General features: G+C 39.1%; 1 protein-coding gene across 5 annotated transcripts in view; it reads left to right on the plus strand.

The window, feature by feature from the left end:
- Positions 1 to 19625, plus strand: part of PSMA8 (proteasome 20S subunit alpha 8) — a 37467-nt gene extending 17842 nt beyond the window's left edge. For 2 of the 5 annotated variants that reach the window (XM_021096195.2, XM_084964404.1), the window contains 4 exons: positions 2176 to 2298; positions 16451 to 16570; positions 16694 to 16756; positions 19147 to 19625. In XM_021096195.2, coding sequence (XP_020951854.1) covers positions 2176 to 2298; positions 16451 to 16570; positions 16694 to 16756; positions 19147 to 19239 — 399 coding nt within the window. In that variant the 3' untranslated portion in view covers positions 19240 to 19625. Of the gene's footprint in view, positions 1 to 2175; positions 2299 to 16450; positions 16571 to 16693; positions 16757 to 19130 lie in introns of all 5 variants that reach the window. The other 3 variants (XM_021096196.2, XM_021096198.2, XM_084964403.1) reach the window with 3 other exon arrangements.
- Positions 19626 to 22577: the final 2952 nt, after the last annotated feature.

Consider the following 22577-nt stretch of genomic DNA (forward strand, 5'->3'; position numbering starts at 1 on the left):
TTCTAGTTGCTATCTGGTAATTATCTAGGTTGTTACCATTTTCTTTTTTTTCCTTTTCTCTCTGTCTCTCATTTTGCTACTGTAATAGCATTATCTTTGTCACAGCTTTTATTTTTCTTTTTTAAATTATATTTTTAAATTAATTTTCAGTGTGGGATTACTAGATTAGATATTGTAATTAGTTTTAAGACTCTTGTTATATGTGGCTAAATTGCTTTCTAAAAAGATTGAATGAATTTTTATTGTACCACCAGCAAAGCATAAATATATCCCTGAAGAATCATCAGCACTGGGTTTTTCATTTTTCTTTTATTTTGCAAATAAATTAACATAATACTGTAATAGGTGTTTTAATTTGTATTTTATAATTAGCAAGGTCGATTTTTTTTTTCCACATGTTGGTTATTTTCATTTCTCCTGGTATAAACCATCTTTCCTTTTGACAGGCACTCTAGTGATTAAGAATGTGCTCCCAGGAGCCAGAATTTTGGGCTTTGAATTTGGCTTTGGTATTTTCTAGTTAATGCTTTGGGCAAACTAGCCTCTTTTGACTCAATTTTCTTATTTATAAAATGAATATTACAATAGTGTTTTTGAGTTGCAGTATAGATTAAATGATTTAGTGCATGGAAAGCATTTAGAATACTTCCTGGAATGGATTTTACCATTTGCCTAGGTAGAGATTTTATTCGTAGACGCTATATATTCTGGATATTAAACTTTTAGATTACATACTTATAACAAATTGTCCTTTTTTTTAATTTAATTTATGTTGCAAGGAGGTTCAGCGTTTTTATATTCTACTTTTTTATTTGCTTTGATTTTCCCAGTAAAAAACTACCCACCAAAAAAACAAGGTACAGAATATTGTGTATAGAAGGTTCCTAGTTGTGTTTTTTGGTTTTCTTTCAGGAGTATGAAGGCATAGAACCTTTGTAGAAATATACACTGTAAATCTGTAACAGTGGGGTTACCACTGAAGAGGGACCTAAGATCGCTTCTTGGCCTTTTGGCTAAGATCAAGTGAAGAGGGGCCTAGGGCTCTGGGACAAAAGAGAGTTATCCTTCATATTCATCTTTTGTTCTTTGAAATGATTTTAACCCTGTGCATACAACATTATTTTTTCATTAAACAAGTGGTTGCTTAAGCCACTAAAGTAAAAATTTCTCTCCTCCAAGGTTTATTTACAGAACATCTACTTCTTACCTAGGTGTGAACTAGGAACATTAGGAAATACAGAAAAAAAAAAAGAAAAATTCTATTCTGTAAGAGTTTATATTGTAACTCAACTATTTGCATTCAATATTTAAAGTGGCTTGTAAAAATACATATAATGGAAAAAGAGATATGTAGACAAATCCAAGAAGAAAACTAGTACAAAGCTATCTCAAGCTGCAGAGATATATATATACACATCCTATAGTTGCCTGTTAATGCAGTCCTGAGTTTTCTGCCAGAGCTGCCTCTTTGCACAACTTCTAGGGGTGTCAGTCTCAGAATTAGTGTGAATTCTACTCCCTAGGGCACAAATCCAGGGAGTTCCTCACACTAAAGTAAAAAGAAATATAAGTGGTTTCTAGTGCCCCATTGTTAGGAGAAAGCATACTTTTTCTTCAAGAAAAACAAAGATTTCCTTGTCTTGGGACTGAAAGAAATGTCTTAGTTGGATTTTTATGTAGCGATAACTTGGTATATAGTAAACAGAATATACTTGATAATAATAGTGTCAAATAAGAATATTTGATAATAATAACAAAGTGTCCCTCAAAATAAACCAAGGACATGCTTCTAAAGTACAGCTCATTGAAGTCAGCTTTACTGGGAACCAAAATGGTGCAAATGCACAGTTCTCCACAATAGTAAAATATTACAATCTAGTTATGTTACCGAACCTATAAGGCAACAAAAGTACAAACCTAAGACTGTACATAAACAAGCTAAGATTTTATTTTACAGATTATGTACATTAACTTCTTAAAATTTTCATTATGGATTGAGGTTAGTACAGAAAAGGACAGGAAGAGAATCTTGAAATTATACAGAATAGGAATTAATAAAATCATTTTGCTAGGAATACTTTATTTACCACTAGAATTTGTTATTTGACAAGTAATAATTTTGTCCGTTTTTTGACCTCATACAGAAAGTAGTTATGAAAACATTTTATTTTTCAGAAATATACTCAGAGCAATGGACGAAGACCTTTTGGTATTTCTGCCTTAATTGTAGGTTTTGATGATGATGGTATCCCAAGATTATATCAGACTGATCCCTCTGGTACTTACCATGCTTGGAAGGTGAGTCTTGAATTTTTGAATATATTTTAGAATTTGAGTAAACATATTCACTGTAAATGCTTTATTACTTTCAGGGACATGACACAAAATTATTTTGTATTAAAATATTGGAATTCCTGTGTGGTGCAGTGGAGACAAATCCAACTAGGAACCATGAGGATTCAGGTTCATTCCCTGGCCTCGCTTAGTGGGTTAAGGATTCGGCGCTCCCATGAGCTGGGGTGTAGGTAGCAGATGAGACTCGGATTCTGCGTTGCTGTGGCTGTGGTGTTGGCCGGCAGCTGTAGCTCCGATTGGACCCCTCGCCTGGGAACCTCCATATGCCACGGGTGCAGCCCTAAAAAGCCAAAAGATAGATAGATAGATAGATAGATAGATAGATAGATAGATAGATAGATAGATAGTATAAACTTTATGTAAGCATTTAGCTAGTCAGAAACTATGATGTGGGTTTTGATGGATAGAGAAACACTTTGGTTTTGGTTTCTTAGTCATAAGATCTTTTCCTTACTTTTGAAAAATTTGACAAACCTAAATGTATATAAGTGGCAAAGTGAGATAAATATCCAGTTTCTATTCATCATTCATTTTTCCAAGCTAGTATTGTATCATATGAATGCTTGCTTGAGTAGAAAGCCTTTTTGCTCTTATAAAGAATTAAATGAGCTTTGTGTGTGTGTGTGTGTGTGTGTGTGTGTGTGTGTGTGTGTGTTTGCCATTTCTTGGGCCGCTTCCACGGCATATGGAGGTTCCCAGGCTAGGGGTTCAATTGAAGCTGTAGCCGATGGTCTACACCAAAGCCATAGCAACTCAGGATCCAAGCCTCGTCTGCAACCTGCACCACAGCTCAAGGCAATGCCAGATCCTTAACCTACTGAGCAAGGCCAGGGATCGAACCCACAACCTCATGGTTCCTAGTCGGATTCATTAACCACTGAGCCAGGACGGGAACTCCAAGAATTAAATGAGCTTTTAAAGCCTATACTGAAATCTTTAATGCACCCTCTATTCTAGAACTGTCAAAACATCCCAACTATGAATCTACACTTAGGTTCAGTACAGTGCAGTTGTATCCACATAATTCCTGGGATATAGTTTGTTTTCTGAATAAGTTGTCATTCTTGTTTTAGTATCCAAGTGCTAACTTTGTTTAATGATACACTCAAATCTAATACAAAGTCTGAGGCCTAGGGAAACTAGTAGCAGTTTCCAGAAGTAAATGTTTGTATATTCTCATATGTAAGAATAAGACTAGACTGTACACTACAGAATCGAATAGAATCAAATCGAATCTAAGTGACTTTGTTTTTATTAAAAGTTTAGGAGTTCCCGTCGTGGCGCAGTGGTTAACGAATCCGACTAGGAACCATGAGGTTGCGGGTTCGGTCCCTGCCCTTGCTCAGTGGGTTAACGATCCGGCGTTGCTGTGAGCTGTGGTGTAGGTTGCAGACGCGGCTCGGATCCCGCGTTGCTGTGGCTCTGGCGTAGGCCGGTGGCTACAGCTCCGATTCAACCCCTAGCCTGGGAACCTCCATATGCCGCGGGAGCGGCCCAAGAAATAGCAACAACAACAACAAGAAGACAAAAGACAAAAAAAAAAAAAAAAAAAAAGTTTAAATGCTTAGGCTTTTGTAAATTTATCTTTATGGCCACACCTGTGTGATATGGAAGTTCCCAGGGCCAGGGATTAATTACGAGCCACAGCTGCACCCCATGCCACAGCTGCTGCCATGCCCGATCCTTTAACCCCCGCCCAGGGCTGGGGATTTAACCCCTGCCTCTGCAGTGACCTGAGCTGCTGCAATGTGATTCTTAACCCACTGTGCCACAGTGGGAACTACTAAATGCTCAGGCTTTAAATAATTTTATAAAGAGTTTACTGCTTTGGTCTTTAAGCACATATTAACTAGAGGATTTGATTTGAGCTGATAGTACTCATAAGATGCTGTTTTATATACCAGTTAACCTGGCCAGTAAAACAGTGGATTATGTTCTTGCCACAAAAATCTGAATATATTGTGTTTTTAGCTGCACATCTTTAAAAGCTACCTAAAGAATCTACTTGATAACCAGAAGCTATGAATTTACCCGAGGCAAATACCAGACTTTTTTTCTGCCATTTGAAAATCTTTTATAGGTACTAGATTTCTTGTGCTTCCCAAATCTATGCCCTAAATAAAACAAGTTATTACACTCAATCTTTCTCTAAATATTTTGAAGTCTGCCATCTTCTGTTTACATTTATCATTACATCATAACCTTCAATTTCAATATAATAACACAATTTCCAAGTTTACATAATTTTCCATTTTAATTTGCTCTCTGGGGGTTATATAGAAAAGCATTTTTATTGTATTTCAAAGTCAATTATTTTGGAAAATTAGGAATTTTTTTAATCGTTGGGGATTTCACTTCTTATGTAGGTCTGAAACTATGCTTTGCTCTGGTGTTGTAAGGCAGTGTGGTGGAGGGAAGGATTTGGCACTTTCACACCTGGGGCCAGGGTTCAGTCCCTGGGCATGATAATATACACCCCATTATCATTTTACAGATTTTATACATTACACTTTCTCATAAGATTTTGGCTGAAGGAAGTATTATGCAGCTTTTAAAAATAATTTCTGGAGTTCCCATCGTGGCCCAGTGAAAACAAATCTGACCAGCATCCATGTGGACATGGGGGGGACTATAGCACTTTAACCGTGAGATCAAGATCCCTGGCCTTGCTCAGTGGGCTAAAGATCTTGGCATTGCCATGAGCTGTGGTGTAGGTCACAGATGTAGCTCGGACCTCATGTTTCTGTGGCTGTGGTGTAGGCCAGCGGCTGCAGCTCCAATTTGACCCCTAACCTGGGACTCTGCATATGTCACAGGTGCGGCCCCAAAAAGACAAAAAAAAAAAATTTCTAACAAAAAACGTTTGAAAGCTTTTTAATTTAGTATATTTGGTAGGTGAGACTTAGGACTTCAGTGATTTTTTTTTTTTTCATATTCACAAGACTAGTTAATAGCAAAACTGGAATTAGGGAGTTCCTTTTGTGGCTCAGCAGAAACAAACTGACTAGTATCCATGAGAATGTAGGTTCGATCCCTGGCCTTGCTTAGTGGGTTAAGGATCTGCCATTTCCCTGAGCCGTGGTATAGGTCGTAAATGTGGCTCGGATTCCACATTGGTCTGGCTGTGGTGTAGGCCAGCAGCTATAGCACTGATTCAACCTCTAGCCTGGGAACTTCAGTATGCTATGAGTGTGGCCCTAAAAAGCAAAACAAAACACCTGGAGTTGGAACCCAAGGTCTTCTGCTTGTTAGTCCAGTGTTCTGTCCACTATATCATGCTACCTCCCTTAAGCCAAATGATTCTAAGTACATGTTACATAAAATCCAATAGACAGTCTTTAAAGGTAGAGTAAAATCTTCTGGTTTTATGTTTATTGTGGGGGGGGGGGGACTATAGCACTTTAACTATAAGATCAAGTTTTTTCTTTTTTGTTCATTTCTATCTTTAATTTTTTCATTTTGACCTACTATACCACATAGCCTAATAAAATGGTACAGTGATACAGAGAACATAGCTGTGGTACCTTGTGATGACAACACTTTGCAATGCTAGGTGCTAGATTCTACATTACGAGATGCAGGTAGAGGACATGTGAAATTGGTAGTAGAGATTTTTGCATATTAGAGTAGCATCATCTGCTTTATATTCTAGAAGTATCTCTCTGGCTGCTATATTGAGAATAGATTTTAAGGGTAGAAGCAGGCAAACTAGTTGGGGGGCTCTGACCAATAATTTAGGCAAGACCAGATTTAGATCAGGAGCACTGGACCAGTAAAAAGTGAGGAAGAACCCAGCATAAATTCTATAAAGGAAGAGAACCCAAAGAGCAATATCCTGTATCCCAAGTGAAAACAGTATTCCAAGAAGAGTTGATCAGCTAAGTCAATTCCACTGATGGATCAGGTAAGAAGACTATGAAATAATTAAATTTGGCAACATGCAAGTCATTGGTGACCTTGGTAATAAAACCAGCTTGGATGGAGTGGTGGTGATGAGAGCCTGATTGGAGTGGATTTAAAAGAGGTAGGGAGGAAAGATTAAGAAATATCCAGGGAGTTCCCGTTGTGGCTCAGTGGGTTATGAACCTGACTATCTATGAGGATACGGATTTGACCCCTAGCCCTAATCAGTGGGTTAAGGATCTGGTGTTGCTGTGAGCTGCGGTGTAGGTCATGATCTGGCTCGAATCTGGCATTGCTGTGGCTGTGGCATACGCCAGCAGCTGCAGCTCCGATTTGACTCCTAGCCTGGGAACTTCCATATGCCGAAGGTGTGGCCCTAAAAATCGGGGGAAAAAAATCATCTAGGGGAGTTCCTATCATGGCACAGTGGAAACGAATCTAACCAGGAACCATGAGGTTGCAGGTTCGATCCCTGGTCCCATTCAGTGGGTTAAGAATCCAGTGTTGCCGTGAGCTGTGGTGTAGTCACAGACACAGCTCAGATGTAGCATTGATGTGGCTGTGGCTTAGGCCAGCAGCTATAACTCTATTAGACCCTTAGCCTGGGAACCTCCATATGCTGCGGATGTGGCCCTAAAAAAAAAAAAATTCATCTAGGAACACTAAAGTAATCAGGTAAAGAATGGCTAGGGAAAAGGATATTTGTCTGGTTCCACATATTACCTATTAGTCACAAAGGAGAAGAGATATCTTTTCAGTGGAGAGATTTGGTGGTCACTACCATAAATATCAAATTTAGCATCACTTATAATGGGAATCGCCCTAAAAAGACAAAAGACAAAACAAATAAATAATTAGTAGTGATGTTGAATGACAAAATAAAAGCAGAGAGATTTTTTCTGGTTTAAAAGAGACTAGGAGTTCCCTAGAGGTCTAAAAGATTCGGTGCTTTCACCGCAGGGGCCTGAGCTCAGTCCTTGGTCTGGGAACTGAGATTCCCACATCAAGCCACTGCATGCCATGGCCAAAAAAAAAAATAAAATGAGAGACACTAAAGAGACATGCAAGCCATAGTCTTTGATTGGATCCTGGATGCGGGAAAAACAATCACAAAAGACATTTTGGGAGCAATCAGAGCTATTAAATGTGAGGTATATGTTAGTAGTATTTTATCAGTTTTAAATTTCTTGGATAAGAGAACATTCTTGTAAGGGGAGAGATGCTGAGGTATTTAGGGATGGGGAAACTTGCAACATTAAAAAGTGTGTGTGTGTGTGTTATTTTTTTTGGCTGTGTGCAGAAGTGTCTGGTTCAGGGATCAAACCTTAGCCACAGCAGTAACCAGAGCCACAGCAGTGACACACTAGATCCTTAACCTGCTGAGCCATCAGGAACTTCGTGTGTGTGTGTGTGTGTGTCTGTGTGTGTGTGTGTGTGAGTGTTTAAATGGAGACAGATAAAAAAAAAATCTCAAAATGTTAAGATTTCATGAATATAAGTTACAATAAATAGCTGTCAGTTGTACTCTCAGCTTTTCAAAGGTTTGAAAATGTTCAAAGTAGAAAATAAAAAAGGAAATAGGAAGGAAGTGAAGTTAGTTACTTTAAGAAGTTTAGCTATAAAGTGGAGCAGAGAAATGGAATAGTAGCTAGAGGAGAATATAGGTTCAAGAAAGGATTTTTTTTTTTTAGGTCTTTTTTAGGGCCACACCCTTGGCATAAGGAGGTTCCCAGACCAGGGGTCAAATCTGAGCTACGACTGCCGGCCTACACCACAGCCACATGAACTCAGGGTCCGAGCCATGGCTGTGACTTACACCACAGCTCATGGCAATGCCAGATCCTTTAAGCCACTGAGCGAGGCCAGGGATTTAACGTGCGTGCTCATGGATGCCAGTCGGATTTGTTTCCGCTGCGCCACAGTGGGAACTCCAAGAAAGCACTTTTCTTTAAGATTAATAATACTATATAGGAGTTCCCGTCGTGGCGCAGTGGTTAACGAATCCAACTAGGAACCATGAGGTTGCGGGTTCGGTCCCTGCCCTTGCTCAGTGGGTTAACGATCCGGCGTTGCCGTGAGCTGTGGTGTAGATTGCAGACGCGGCTCGGATCCCGCGTTGCTGTGGCTCTGGCGTAGGCTGGTGGCTACAGCTCCGATTCAACCCCTAGCCTGGGAACCTCCATATGCCGCGGGAGCGGCCCAAGAAATAGCAACAACAACAACAACAAAAGACAAAAATAATAATAATAATAATAATAATAATAATAATAATAATACTATATAGGATTCATTCACTCAACAATAGTATTAAGCTTTTACTGTGTGATAAGCTTACTTCTGGACACCGGGGATAGGAGAGACGAAAACAAAATCTCTACCCTAAGAATGTGCATTCTAGAGAGAGGGGATAGAAAACTAAGTACATGGTTCTGTTAGATGGTGATAGTAACTCGTGCCACTCAAGGGGTGGGTCAAGAACCAGCAGCATCAGCATTACCTGGGAGCTTATTAGACATGCAGACTATCAGGTCCCACCAGACCTTCTGAATCTGTTTTAACAAGGTCACCATAGAACTTTAAAAATTCGAGAAATATTACTCTAGAGATATATCAAGTCAGGTAAAGGGGATGGGAAGGGCAAAGGTTGCAGTTTTATAGAAGGTGGTCACAGAAGAAGAGTATTTGAATGGAGATCTGAAAGAAGTGAAGGGAGCAAAGTATGAATGTATCTGGGGAAGCACATTCTGGACAGAGGGAACTTTAGATGCAAATACTCTGAAGTGTGGCTTCTTTATGTGGCAGAGGATAGGAAGAGGATGAGTGAGATGGAGAGTGGTAGGGCATGAGAAGGGTCTGTGGAACAGAGGGAATCATGGAGGGCCTTAGGCTCCATTTTAAGGTTATGAATTTTCCTCTTAGCAAGACAAGAGGACACTGGAAATTTGTTAGCAAAACAGACAGGAAGTAACTTTTTTAAAGCACCCTTCCACCTGCTATGAAAAAAGTTTTGAGGGGGAAAGGGGACCAGTAAATACTAGCCTGGTAGTAGTGCTGGAAATGGTGAAAAGTGGTTAGATTTTGGATTTATTTTGCAGGATGAGGAATAGTATATGACTTTATTGGATTTAAGGAGTGAAAGGAAGGAGTACAAATGACTAAAATATTTTGCAATTTTTATAAATTTATGAAAAAGATATAGTAGAGAGGGAAAATTTGACAATGTAAAGTAGGACCATTTGTAAGAGTAAAGACAACTAGGTACAAGTGCATGGAACCCAGTGTGAAAGTGATCAGGTAGAAGCATGGACTGTTTTTTTAAGTTTTATATTTAAAAGAAATAATTGTTTTTAAGGGAACATTTCAAACATATACAAAAGAATGCAAACAATATAAATACATGCATGTATTCATTAAGTTTAAATAGATGTTGTTTTATTATATTTGCTTCAAAACACCTTTGAAAGTAAAATATTTCAGACTAATGAAAATAATAGTAAAAATGCCTATTTAATCACCAGTCAGCTTGAATGTCAGAGAAGCTTCTTGTGTATCCTTCTCATCTCCTCCCCCTCCTACAGCATCTCCTTCTACCTGCTTTGGGAAACCAGTATCCTAAATTTGATGTTTAATTTTTCTGTGTCTAACTTTACACTTTTACTGCATATGGAAGTATCCGTAAATAATAGGAACTATTTTGCATTTTAAAAATTTAATATAATTGGTATCATGTTATGTATATTATTTTACAACTTGTAATTTTATTTGTTAGTTTGACATTCAGTAGAGGTAAGTGCAATGATGAAACGAAGCTGCTGCATAATGTCCTAGAGTGTAAGACAGAGCTGCTTTGGATTGTGTGTAGAGGAAGTGATTCTCTGAGAAGGTAGCCTTGCCCACGGCATGTGGAAGTTCTCTAGCCAGGGATTGAACCTGTGCCACAGCTTAACCTGCTAAGCTGCAAGGGAACTTATATATCTCAGTTTTAAAGAATATTATTTAAAAATATGACTCATACATACATCTTTTAATATTCTGGATGAAATGGAAACATGCTTTATGGAAGCACTTGGACTGTGGGTATATTGGTTGTTTTGAGGAAAAACAGTTAAGCAGCTGTTTGAGTTACAAGCTGAAATTCAAGCCCATTTTTATGGAACTTCATTTTTTCTTGATAGAACGATGGACGGAATGACTATGATTATTCAGATTTGAAGATCTGTCAGGACATCTTCTCAAGAAAATGAGTGATCCAGGTCTATTACTTTAAGGAAACAACTGACAGTATTTGTTTCCAGTGATAAGATTTCAAGCTTTTAAGCAAAATTAAAATTTTAGAAAACCTATATTTGCCACAGTGAGCTTGACAATTTCTTAGTCCTTAAAAGCTTACCTGATGATATTGGTGGTGAAATTAATGAGCATAATTATTTGATGTATCAGAAATCAAATGACTCAACATTTGAAAGATCTACATACTTTAGTGAAACAGTGTTTTCAAATGACCAAAGCTAGATATTACAAAACTAACAGTGGAGTTCCTATCATGGTGCCGCAGAAACGAATCCGACTAGGAACCATGAGGTTGCGGGTTTGATCCCGGGCCTCGCTCAGTGGGGTAAGGATCCAGCGTTGCTGTGAGCTGTGGGGTAGGTCACAGATTCAGCTCAGATCTGGCATTGCTGTGGCTCTGGCGTAGGCCAGCAGCAACAGCTCCGATTCAACCTCTAGCCTGGGAACCTCCATATGCCGTAGGTGCAGCCCTAAAAAGAAAAAAAAAAATAGAATCCATGTAATATGCTTAATATCCCTGGCACATTAAGTGCTTTGTTAATATAAATTACAAATTTTAATTTGGGAGGTGTGGCCCTAAAAAAGAAAAAAAAAAAGGAACAAAGTTAATATGCTGTGTACAGTTAATATGCTGTGTACTGCAGAGCCATGTTTCTCAAAGTGTATTTTTTTTTTTTTGCCTTTTTTTTGTCTTTTAGGGCCATACCTGCATCATATGGAGGTTCCAGGCTAGGGGTCCAATCAGAGCTGTAGCCACTGGCCTGCAACACAGCCATAGCAATGCCAGATCCAAGCCACATCTGTGACCTACACCACAAGCTCACGGCAACACCAGATCCTTAACCCACTGATCAAGGCCAGGGATCAAACCTGCATCCTCATGGATGCTAGTCAGGTTCGTTAACCTCTGAGCCACAACAGGAACTCCCAAAGTGTATTTCTTTTTCTTTCTTTTTTTTTAATGGCTACACTTGTGGCATGTGGAACTTCCTGGGTTAGGAATTGACCCGAGCCACAGCTGCAGCAACACCAGATTCTTTAACCCACTGCATGGGGCCAGGAATCAAACCATGCCTCTGCAGCAGTCCAAGTCACTGCAGTTGGATTCTTAGCCAACTGCGCCACATTTCGATGTTAATAGATGTAAGTTAAAAAAGTTCTCTAATTGATTTTGGAAGATGTTTTTCTAAAGAAATTGATTAAACTTGGTTAGGTTCTTCATCTCTGTTTTTTGTTTTTTTTGTTGTTTTTTTGTTTTTGTTTTTTGGCTGCACCCACAGCATGCAGAAGTTCCCAGGTCAGGGATCAAACCCGTGCCACAACACCGACCTGTGCTACTGCAGTGACAATGCAGATCCTTAATTAACCCACTGCACCACAAACGAACTCCAAGTTCTGCATCTTCTAAAAAGTGTCGTAAATATTCTAGAAGCAGTTAAATTAGTGGTCCCCAAGATTACTTGAATTTGGAATCATTTTATCTTAGATCCTCTCTTCACTCTGATGTTCTTTGGAAAATATTATAAAGGTTTTTTAACCATCCATGTTTAGGACATATATCAGGAAGTGCTATTGGGATCAGCATTTGTTGAGGGGCAGGGAACAAGGTTAGTCCAAGGGAAAAGCTGGACTGCATTGCAATCTCAGTAAAGCCCTCATCAACCCCATGGGAAGCCCTGTAACTGGGGTGGCTCTTCCAAGTTGGGATGAGAGGACTGGACATTAATAGCTCTTTATCAGTCAGTTGTTGGATTTGCCCCCCCCCCCCCCCGCCCCGGACAGTACGTGACATTAGATGAGGCAGTTCTGATTAACAAAGGCATCTCTCAAAGTTAAGAGCTGAGGGTTATGTACCACTGGCACTTTCGACAGCTGTAGGGATCAGTCAAGCTTTTATTTCTGAAGGTGGGATGGGCAGTGAGTGTCACGGGATCCACTCATAGGTGTACTTGTAAGGTATTGTTCTTGGCTCCTAACAACAGAGATGTGATTATTCTTAATACATTAAGACTTACTTTCCCAACATAATGAGAAGGTTGAAGCAGGCAGTTACTGGTATTTGCCTCTTTGTTATCTTAGTCTTATCCATGCTCTCCAGGTGGTTACTAGACCTCCAGCCAGCGTGTCTGCATTACAGGCAGCAAAGATTCCTAGAAGTTCCACCCAGTTGCTTCCACTTGTATATTCTTATTGGTAAAAAAGGCTAGGATATGACATCTTTCAGCAGGCACATTGCCTAGAGTTCTGTCACAAAGGAAGAATGGATATTGGGGTTGGCAGCTAATATTCTTTGCCACAGAAAATCATCATTAATCTGGATAGGCAGTCAGGAAAAACACTGCAAAACCATCAGAGTCTATTGAGATGAGCTGGAGTAGCCTATGGGGTTGGAGAAAGGGTCGGGCTATGAGTGTAGCAGGAAGCAGCTAGATTTTAGGAAACCAGTCACATAGGTTAAGAATTAAAGAATTTTGACATCAGCAACTGGGAGAAGCGGACAGGAAAGTCACCAGGAATTTACAGGGTGATTTTTAGAGGCTCTGAGATTTTTAAATAAACCACTACCTTATGTACTTCCTCTCTGAACCGCAACCAGTTAGTTACTCAAAGCAAACTAGAAACTAATAAACTCCAAAGTTGTACCAGGCTGAAAGCTTTATCTTTGATCTTAGTGAAATTTCAAGTCCACAAAATCTAATTTAAAATTTCACAGCTATTTAATCTTCTGAAATTTAAAGGTATCAAAAAAAGTTCTATAAAGTATCAGAACTATATACTTACATAGTACAAAGGGTGTATTTTCATCCTCACGTCCTAAAAAAAATCTCCTCTGAGATCTCTTCTCAGTAATCATAATACCTACCAGTTAGAACTGAGACATTCCCCATTTCATGCCAGCATCCTTCAGTGAAAGGATGGGCCTTTCTGCAGGTTCCTTCCACTCTTTAGAGACATGGAAGCAAAGGGGCATGTGGCAGCATGATGTATAGAGTTCAAAGCTTGGATCCTTGATCCAGTCTACTTGGTTTCAAAGCTCAGGTCTTTTACTTACCCTCTAAGTGATCTTGGACAAGATTACTTAAGCCAATGTTTCACAAATAGGGGTGATTTTGTTCCTCCCAAGAGACATTTGGCAGTATCTAGAGACAGGTGTGGCTTTCACAACTGAGGTAGGGGTGCTACTGGCATCTAGTGGATAGAAGGTGCTAAACATCCTACAATGCACAGGACAGCCCTCCACAACAGCGAAGAATTATACAGCCAAAATGTCAACAGTGCTTATGTTGAGAAGGCTCATTTTTACCTTTCCACCCTTCATTTCTTCATCCATGAATCGGAGTCGGTAATAGTACCTATTTGTTTTTTTGATGATTAAAATTAGATAATCCAGGCGTGGTGGAAATGAGTCTGACCAGGAACCATGAGGTTTCAGGTTTGATCCCTGGCCTCACTCAGTGGATTAAGGATTCGATGTTGCCATGAGCTGTGGTGTAGGTCGCAGAGGCAGCTCGGATCTGGCGTTGCTGTGGCTCTGGCATAGGCCGGCAGCAACAGCTCTGATTAGACCCCTAGCCTGGGAACCTCCATATGCCATAGGTCTGGCCCTAAGAAGAAGAAAAAAAAAATTAGATAATCCATGTAAAATGCTTAATAGAGTCCCTGGCACATTAAGTGCTTTGTTAATATAAATTACTATTATCATCATTATTATCGCTAGTACTAGTCTGGATATTTAAGCTGAATTAAAAGAACATGCCTCCGGAGTTCCCATCATGGCTCAGTGGTTAACGAATCCGACTAGGAACCATGAGGTTGCGGGTTCGATCCCTGGCCTTGCTCACGGCGTTGCCGTGAACTGTGGTGTAGGTCACAGATGCGGCGTGGATCCCGTGTTGCTGTGGCTGTGGCATAGGCTGGCGGCTACAGCTCCAATTCGATCCTTAGCCTGGGAACCTCCATATGCCGAGGGAGCGGCCCTAGAAAAGGCAAAAAGACAAAAAAAAAAAAAAAAGAACATGCCTCCTCACTCATGGCATATGAAAGTTCCCAGACCAGGGGTCAAATCAGAGCTACAGTTGCTAGCCTACACCACAGCTCACAGCAATGCCAGTTCCTTAACCCACTGAGCAAGACCAGGCGTCAAACTTGTGTCCTCATAGAAACTAGCCGGGTTCATTACCACAGAGCCACAATGGGAACTCCAGTATAATTTTTTTTTTTTTTTGTCTTTTTGCCATTTCTTGGGCTGCTCCCGTGGCATATGGAGGTTCCCAGGCTAGGGATCCATTCGGAGCTGTAGCCGCCAGCCTACACCAGAGCCACAGCAACGTGGGATCCAAGCCGTCTGCAACCTGCACCACAGCTCACGGCAATGCCGGATCCTTAACCCACTGAGCAAGGCCAGGGACCAAACCCGCAACCTTATGGTTCCTAGTCAGATTCGTTAGCCACTGCGCCACGAAAGGAACTCCAAATATAATTTTTAATGTAAGGAAATGAACTCATTGATTTAAAGATTATAATTAAATATTAACTTTAAAACTTTTACCAACTTGAAAACTTGAGCAGTTACTACTTAGATTTGGGGGGGAGTATATTTTAAAATAAATATTTCTGGGAGTTCCCATTGCGGTTCAGTGGAAACAAATCTGACTAGTATTCATGAGGACACAGGTTCAATCCCTGGCCTCATTCAGTGGTTAAGGGTCTGGCATTGCTGTGGCTGTGGTGTAGGTCAGCAGCTATAGCTCTGATTCAGACTCTAGCCTGGGAACCTCCTTATGCCATGGGTACAGCCCTTAAATAAATAAAGAAAGAAAGAAACAAACAAAATAAAGCTTTCTTACACAATAGTGTATTTTGTCACTTTGACATATCACCTCGAAGCTAATAATAAGCAAAATGAAATGGATGACCACATTTATAGTATTTAACTATATTAAATTTTAGTCTACTGGTAGGATTTGGGTGGAAGAGATGTTCCCAGATGTTCCTTCGTGGATGGTGCCATATAAATAACTAGAGCTCTCAGAAGGCTGTGAGGGCTTTTTTCCTCTTTTGAGATGGTCTAGGGTGTGTTTTGCTAGGCTGTAAGAAAGCCAAAACTACCACTTGAAAAATGGTTCCCTTCTCTTATCTGAAGCAATTTTTAGTTTGTGTTTTCATCTAAAAGTTGAAGGATTTTTGCTTCTGCATTATTGAAAGCAAGCCTCTTTTTGTTCCAGGATAATGATTGATCATTAACAAACATTTGAGTGCCTGTTATTTACAAAGATGAATAAAATTTTTCATTTATTATAAATAGAAAAAAGAATATACTATATATCACCTATAGCCATGCAGCCAGGGAAATACATTTGCCTCCTCCCTTCATCTGATGAAAATTTTCAAAGAACAAAGAAAAATCAGGAATGGAACAGAAGAAGCCCTTGCTTATAGTCAAGATAATGTAATGAATCAATAATTGGCATATTTATTCTAAATTCTAAGAAAATAATGTACAGTCCTATTCACATAAAAAACTTTTTGTCATATTAATGGCCTCTTATCCCTTCTTTTTGAATCATATTACAAAGTTGTAGCTTCTTTTTTCTTCACATCTTTTCAAGTTTCAACTCTTGAAACTTTTCTGACTACCAAGGACTGGGAAGCCATTAAAGAAATAGAAAGCTTTGGGCAAGACAAAGCATTAATATATTTGAAAATAAATTGTGCCATTATCACACATTATTCATGTAGTAATCAAATGAGGTGTTGAAATGTTTGCTAAATTTTTGAACCTACTATTTTCATTTAGTAACTATGCTAAGAAATATTAAACTCTAAACCTCTAAACTTTACTTAGTAACCATAAGTTAATTCATATTGTGGTGATGTGAATAATTACCTTCTGTTTTTAAAGGCAAATGCAATAGGTCGAAGTGCTAAAACTGTCCGAGAATTTCTAGAAAAGAATTACACAGAAGATGCTATAGCCAACGACAATGAAGCTATCAAATTAGCAATAAGAGCATTGCTGGAAGTGAGTGATCTAGTAAATAATAAAGCATATTCAGAAAAGCATGTTTTTTTCCCCTCATTCATTTGTTCATTAAAACACAGAATTTCCTGACATAATTCTAAAGTTGCACTTATTTTACATTAGGTTGTCCAGTCTGGTGGAAAAAACATCGAACTTGCTATAATAAGAAGAAACCAACCTTTGAAAGTAAGTCATTAACCTAAGAGGAAAGAATATCTGTAGTATAGGTATTTTGACAAAAGTTAATATGTTGTTGACATCTGTGAATCTTTATTACAAGCCTGAAACATCCATTAGCATCCATCGACTCTATGATGACTTCTGTTTTGTTTCTGTAGGCTACTATTTACTAATTATAACTTATTGCACGGAGTTATCTATCCCTAGTCTTTGGTGAATACCTGGAGGTGCAGGAATATTCATATATAGGCCTACCCCATTGAGTATATGTTCTTACAAGTAGGAACCCCTACTGAGACAGTCCTGTGTAGGGTCAGTATAGCATATTCCCCGTGGACAATTCATTCTTGGCACCATGTAGAGAACAGTTACGCTTCCTGTCTTTTTAGATCTTCTGAAATCAAGATTAGCTTCTAGCAAGTGTCATTCAGCTGCCATTTATATAATTGTTGGCCCTCGGGGCTTCCAATGTAATGTTATCCTTCATTACGTCAAAACCCACCCCTTCTAGATTGCCTACTGGTTTTTTTTTTTTTTTTTAAATCTGTTTTCTCTACTCTGCACTTCGGTAAGATTTACATTTTAATGTCTAGTGAGATAATATTTCCACATTTCTTTATAGCAAGTCTTGCATTATTATTTGTACACCTTTTCTCAGCCACAGTGAGTCAAAATTGCTGTACCACAAAAAAAGTTGTCCAGAACAATGAGATAAATTTTTCCAAATATTGTGATGGAGGACTGACTGGCTAAAGAGCATTTGAAATGTGTTCATTTTTGTTCATTAGGTAGAACTTCACAGTATAGTTTGCCAACTACCTCTTCTTTAGCTGAAAGTGTACAAAAGCACTTGCATGGGAAACTATATGACAAGTGTGCTAAAAAGAAGGATCATTTTACACATACCTTTTCTCTTTTCTTTTTTTTTGTCTTTTTTTTTTTTTTTTTTGTCTTTTTGCCATTTCTTGGACCACTCCCGTGGCATATGGAGATTCCTAGGCTAGGGGTCCAATTGCAGCTGTAGCCGCCAGCCTATGCCAGAGCCACAGCAATGCAGGATCCAAGCTCCGTCTTCAACCTACACCACAGCTCACGGCAACGCCGGATCCTTAACCCACTGAGCGAGGCCAGGGATCGAACCCACAACCTCATGGTTTCTAGTCAGATTTGTTAACCACTGAGCCACGATGTGAACTCCCCTTTTCTCTTGTTTTAAAGAAAATATTTCAGGGAGAAATAGTGGTAAAATCAGTGCTATGGGAGCAATGGAGTTTTGGGTTTTGTGTTTATTTGGCAGTTTGTTGTTATTGTCTTGACACCTTTGGATGGGGATGCAATAATAGGGCAGGAGCAAAGTTTCAAAGAACAAGAGACATGAGGACACAGTAGTTGGGTCTGCCCCTTCACAGCTCCACATAAATAACCAGGGTGCTGAGCACAGAGTATGGAGATAGGAACTGGGTTAGGTTGTCACCCCTGCTGCCAAGGGCTCAGGGGCAGATGGCCAGCACCACAGGGACACAGAACCGTAAGTCCAAAGTCACCTCCCCAGCCTCTTCACATACATATGTACACACCTGGATGTACACACACACACTTAAATATATACATATACTTTGACTTATGAGTGGTAGGATGGTATGTGTACTGGCAGCAAAGTTACACTATTCTTCTACATAATATTTCAGAATAGACTGTTTCCTATTTCCTACCTCTTTAGCTAGTCTATGAGCTGTTAAAATAGACAAACCCTATAAAGAATCACAAAATAGGAGTTCCCGTCATGGCTTAGCAGAAATGAATCTGACTAGCATCCATGAGGATGCAGGTCCAATCCCTGGCCTCGCTCAGTGGGCTAAGGATCCAGCTTTGCTGTGAGCTGTGGTGTAAGTCACAGATGTGGCTCGGATCTGGGATTGCTGTGGCTCTGCTGTAGGCTGGCAACTACAGCTTAGATTCAACCCTAGCCTGGGAACCTCCATATGCGGTAGGTGTGGCCCTAAAAGGACAAAAAAGAAAAAAGAATCACAGAGTCAGAGTGGGGTAGGAGCTCAGTAATGCGTTATTTGCTCGTGAATAGAGTAATCCTTGCATTAAAATTTTTTCAATTATATACGTATTATATATAGGAAATGTGATGCAGTATTGTCCTGCTTTCTGTCTTAGCACAATCATAATGGAAATATCATAGAGTTCTGGTTTTGTTCATAATTGTTACAAGTATGTTGCTTTTGAACCATCTGAAGTATTTCATTATATATTTGAAGTCATAGAATATAAAGTTATAAATAGAAAGTTAAAATGTATAAGATATAATTAGTTCCCTTCATATTATAAGTATTCAGAAATTACTGCTGTAATTGAAATTTGCTTTTTAAAGTTTTTTCTCTTTTCAGATGTTTAGTGCCAAAGAAATTGAATTACAAGTAAATGAAATAGAAAAGGAAAAGGAAGAAGCAGAGAAGAAAAAATCAAAGAAGACTGCCTAATTCTTAGGATAAACAATGAGAGCTTTTTAATGTTTTGTTGCACTCCTTAGAATTATTTAGTGAAATTTTAAAGGAAGTAAGTTAATTGCAGCATTACATTGAGTAGTTCCATATAGAGAATGCCAAATTTGTGGCTATCTTCAGTCAATGTGAATGGGCAAACATACATTAATATGAAGATTTTCTTTGAAAGGAGAGTTTAGTAATTGTTGAAAGCATCCATGATTTTACATAAGCCTGAGACTATTCTTTATAATTTGCTCAGTATGTTACTTTTTTCATATATACACATTTAATAAAAAATTTTAGTTAATAATTTGGTGCCATTTGAGCATTGAGTGTCAAGTAGAGATAGCTATTCCAAAATAAACTGCATGTAATATTGAGTTGGATTTCCTGATGAATGATAAAAACATCCTTGTTGTCCATATGCTGCAGGTGCAGCCCTAAAAAGCAAAAAAACAAACAAAAAACCCAAAAAACCAAAATACTTTGTTTTGGTGAATTGCCAAAGTTTTGTCAGAGCCATCGTTTTAAAATATCTTGTCATATTTATTTTACTTTTGTTATTTTATTGGTTTCAGTACAGTCATCCCTTGGTATCCAAGGAGGATTGGTTCAGGGACCCCTTGGGTACCAAAATATGCAGGTGCTGAAGTCTCTTATATAAAATGGCATAGTGTTTGCATTAACCTACACATATCCTCTTGCGTACTTTACTTTTTCTTTGAGTTTTATTGAGATAGTATTGACATATGGCACTGTATAAACTTAAAGAGTACAGCATAATTATTTGGTTTTTGTACATTATGAAGTGATTATCACAGTTAAGTTTAGTGAAATCATCTCATATAGATATGAAATTAAAGAAATAGAAAAAGATCTTTTTCTTACAAAGAACTCTTAGGATTTACTCTCTCTCTCTCTTCCTTTTTTTTTCTTTTTTTTTTTTTTGACCTCCCCACGGCATGTGGAGTTCCCAGTGGCAACATCTGTTCTTTTAACCCAGTGTGCCAGGCCAGGGAGCGGAAACTCCAGGATTTACCCTCTTAACAACTTTCCTATGTAAAATACAGCAGTGTGACTTATATTTATCATGTTGTACACTACGTCCATAGTACTTACAATGAGAAGTTTATGCCTTTTGACTGCCTTCCTCCATCCCCTGCCTCTGCTGTGAGCCGTGGTGTAGGTTGCAGATGAAGCTCGGATCTGGCGTTGCTTGGCTGTGGTGTAGGCTGGTGGCTACAGCTCCAATTTGACCCCTAGCCTGGGAATTTCCATATGCCATGGGTGCAGCCCTAAAAAGACAAAGAATTGCAGGGTCAAAAATAGACAATTTATGTTTCTCCTGTCAGTGAGTGAGGGTGGCTCCTCTATACCTTTCCCATTGTAGTTGCACTGGGTTTGTATGGTGTCAACTCAGCAAACCTTAGAATTATTTCCCAGAATATTCTTTCATGTATGGCTCCAAGTTCAAGTTGGCCACAAGAGAAATTTGGACAGTATTTGAAAGGAAGAAGAGAAGCAGCTCAGTGTAGCATGCCAGCACTGTAGCAGCTGGCAGAGGAGGCTGGTTTGATGTCTCACTTTGTTGGTATGGGGAGGCATCCAGGCCCATAGCAACTCCAGTTTCTCCAGATCCTACAGGGTCTCTTCCTTCATATTCTTTGTTAACAGATCCTTTGCATGAAGCTTCATGGCAAAGGACACTGGCTTCTCTTGCAGGTCACCAGCATCGTCAAGCCTGCAGATGGTGAAAGATACATGAGGGCACTGTTTGTTCTGATGGGTTACAGTCTGTTCTCACCCTCCACACTTTACATCCAGTTTTACTTCCTGACCATCAGAATGAGCCGACTAGAGACAACAGCCTTGCACAGACTTCTCCATCAACTCCCACAATTGGATGAGGTCTAATTCCTATAGAAAATCACTTACTCAATATCACAGTGGTTTTGCCTCTCTAAGTGAACTCAAACTGATACAACAGTGTTTCAAACGTTTCTGCCAACAAATAGATGAAATATCAATATATAATTTCATAGTTTTTTACTTTTCATTTTTTTAAATTCCCCAAATAGTTTTGACTTCCATTTCTCTTATGAAATGATGTGTAACATCTTTATGGTTTCTTTAAAAAATGTTTGATCTCATTTATTGTTCATATCTTTTGCCTAATTCTTCCAAAGTGTTTTGGCATTTTTCCTCATTGATTTGTAAGAGCTTTTAATATATTTGAGAAAATACTCTTTTGCTTATGTGTTAAAGCAATGCCAGCTACTATAGTAGATAAGCCCGTATGGTAGAAGTTTGTTTCTTAATAACAAATCCCATTGCTGACAGCAGTCCTTCAAGCAAAAATCTAGGAAACAAGACCCCTCCCAGTTTGTGGCTCTGCCCCGTTCAACATCCATTTCCAAGTACTCCCAAGTCTTCTGTGTCCATGTGCCCAGCCACCAAATGGGGAAAGGGTTTGGAGGATTGATTGTAAAAAAACAAAACAAAACAAAACAAAAAAACACTAAGTATACCTGAAGCAGAAGGGAACTTCCTTCAGCGTGATAAAGGGCTTTGGGCGGGGGGGATGGGGTTAAAGCTGTACCTGCAGCATTTGAAAGTTTCCTGGCTAGGGGTCGAATTGGAGCTGCATATATAGGCCTACACCACAGCCACAGCAATGCCAGATCCACAACCTACACCACAGCTCATGGCAATGTCAGTTCCTTAACCCACTGAGTGAGGCCAGGGATTGAACCCATGTCCTCATGGGTACTGGTCAGGCTTGTTGCCGCTGAGCCATGATGGGAACTTCATTTTTTTAATTGAGTCTTTAGAAAAAAAGTTTTAGAATAAAAAATCAACACACAAGAATTAGATGCATTTATTCACTAGCAATGAACAATCCAAAAAGAAAATTAAGAAATTCCATTTACAGTAGCATCAAAAAAATGAATACTTAGGAATAAACTTAACCAAAAAGGTTAAAGACTTGTGCACTGAAAACTGCAAAACGAAGCTGAAAGAAATAAAAAAAACATGAATAAATGGAAAGAAATACTGTGTTCACAGACTGGAAGACAATATTATTAAGATATCAGTAACAGGAATTCCTGTTGTGGCACAGAGGAAACAAATCTGACTAGTATCCACGAGGATGCTGGTTTGATCCCTGGCCTATCTCAGTGGGTTAAGGATCCGGTGTTGCTGTGAGCTGTCATGTAGCCTGGCAGGTACAGCTCCAATTTGACCCCTAGCCTGGGAACTTCCATCTGCCATGGGTTTGGCCTTAAAAAGAAAATAATACGTATATCAGTACTACCCAAAGCTGTCTACCG

Source organism: Sus scrofa, chromosome 6 (assembly GCF_054392235.1).
Source record: "Sus scrofa isolate SSC_HxYL_T2T_F1_AM1 chromosome 6, Sscrofa_HxYL_maternal_Yorkshire_Landrace_v2.0, whole genome shotgun sequence".
Taxonomy (NCBI): domain Eukaryota; kingdom Metazoa; phylum Chordata; class Mammalia; order Artiodactyla; family Suidae; genus Sus; species Sus scrofa.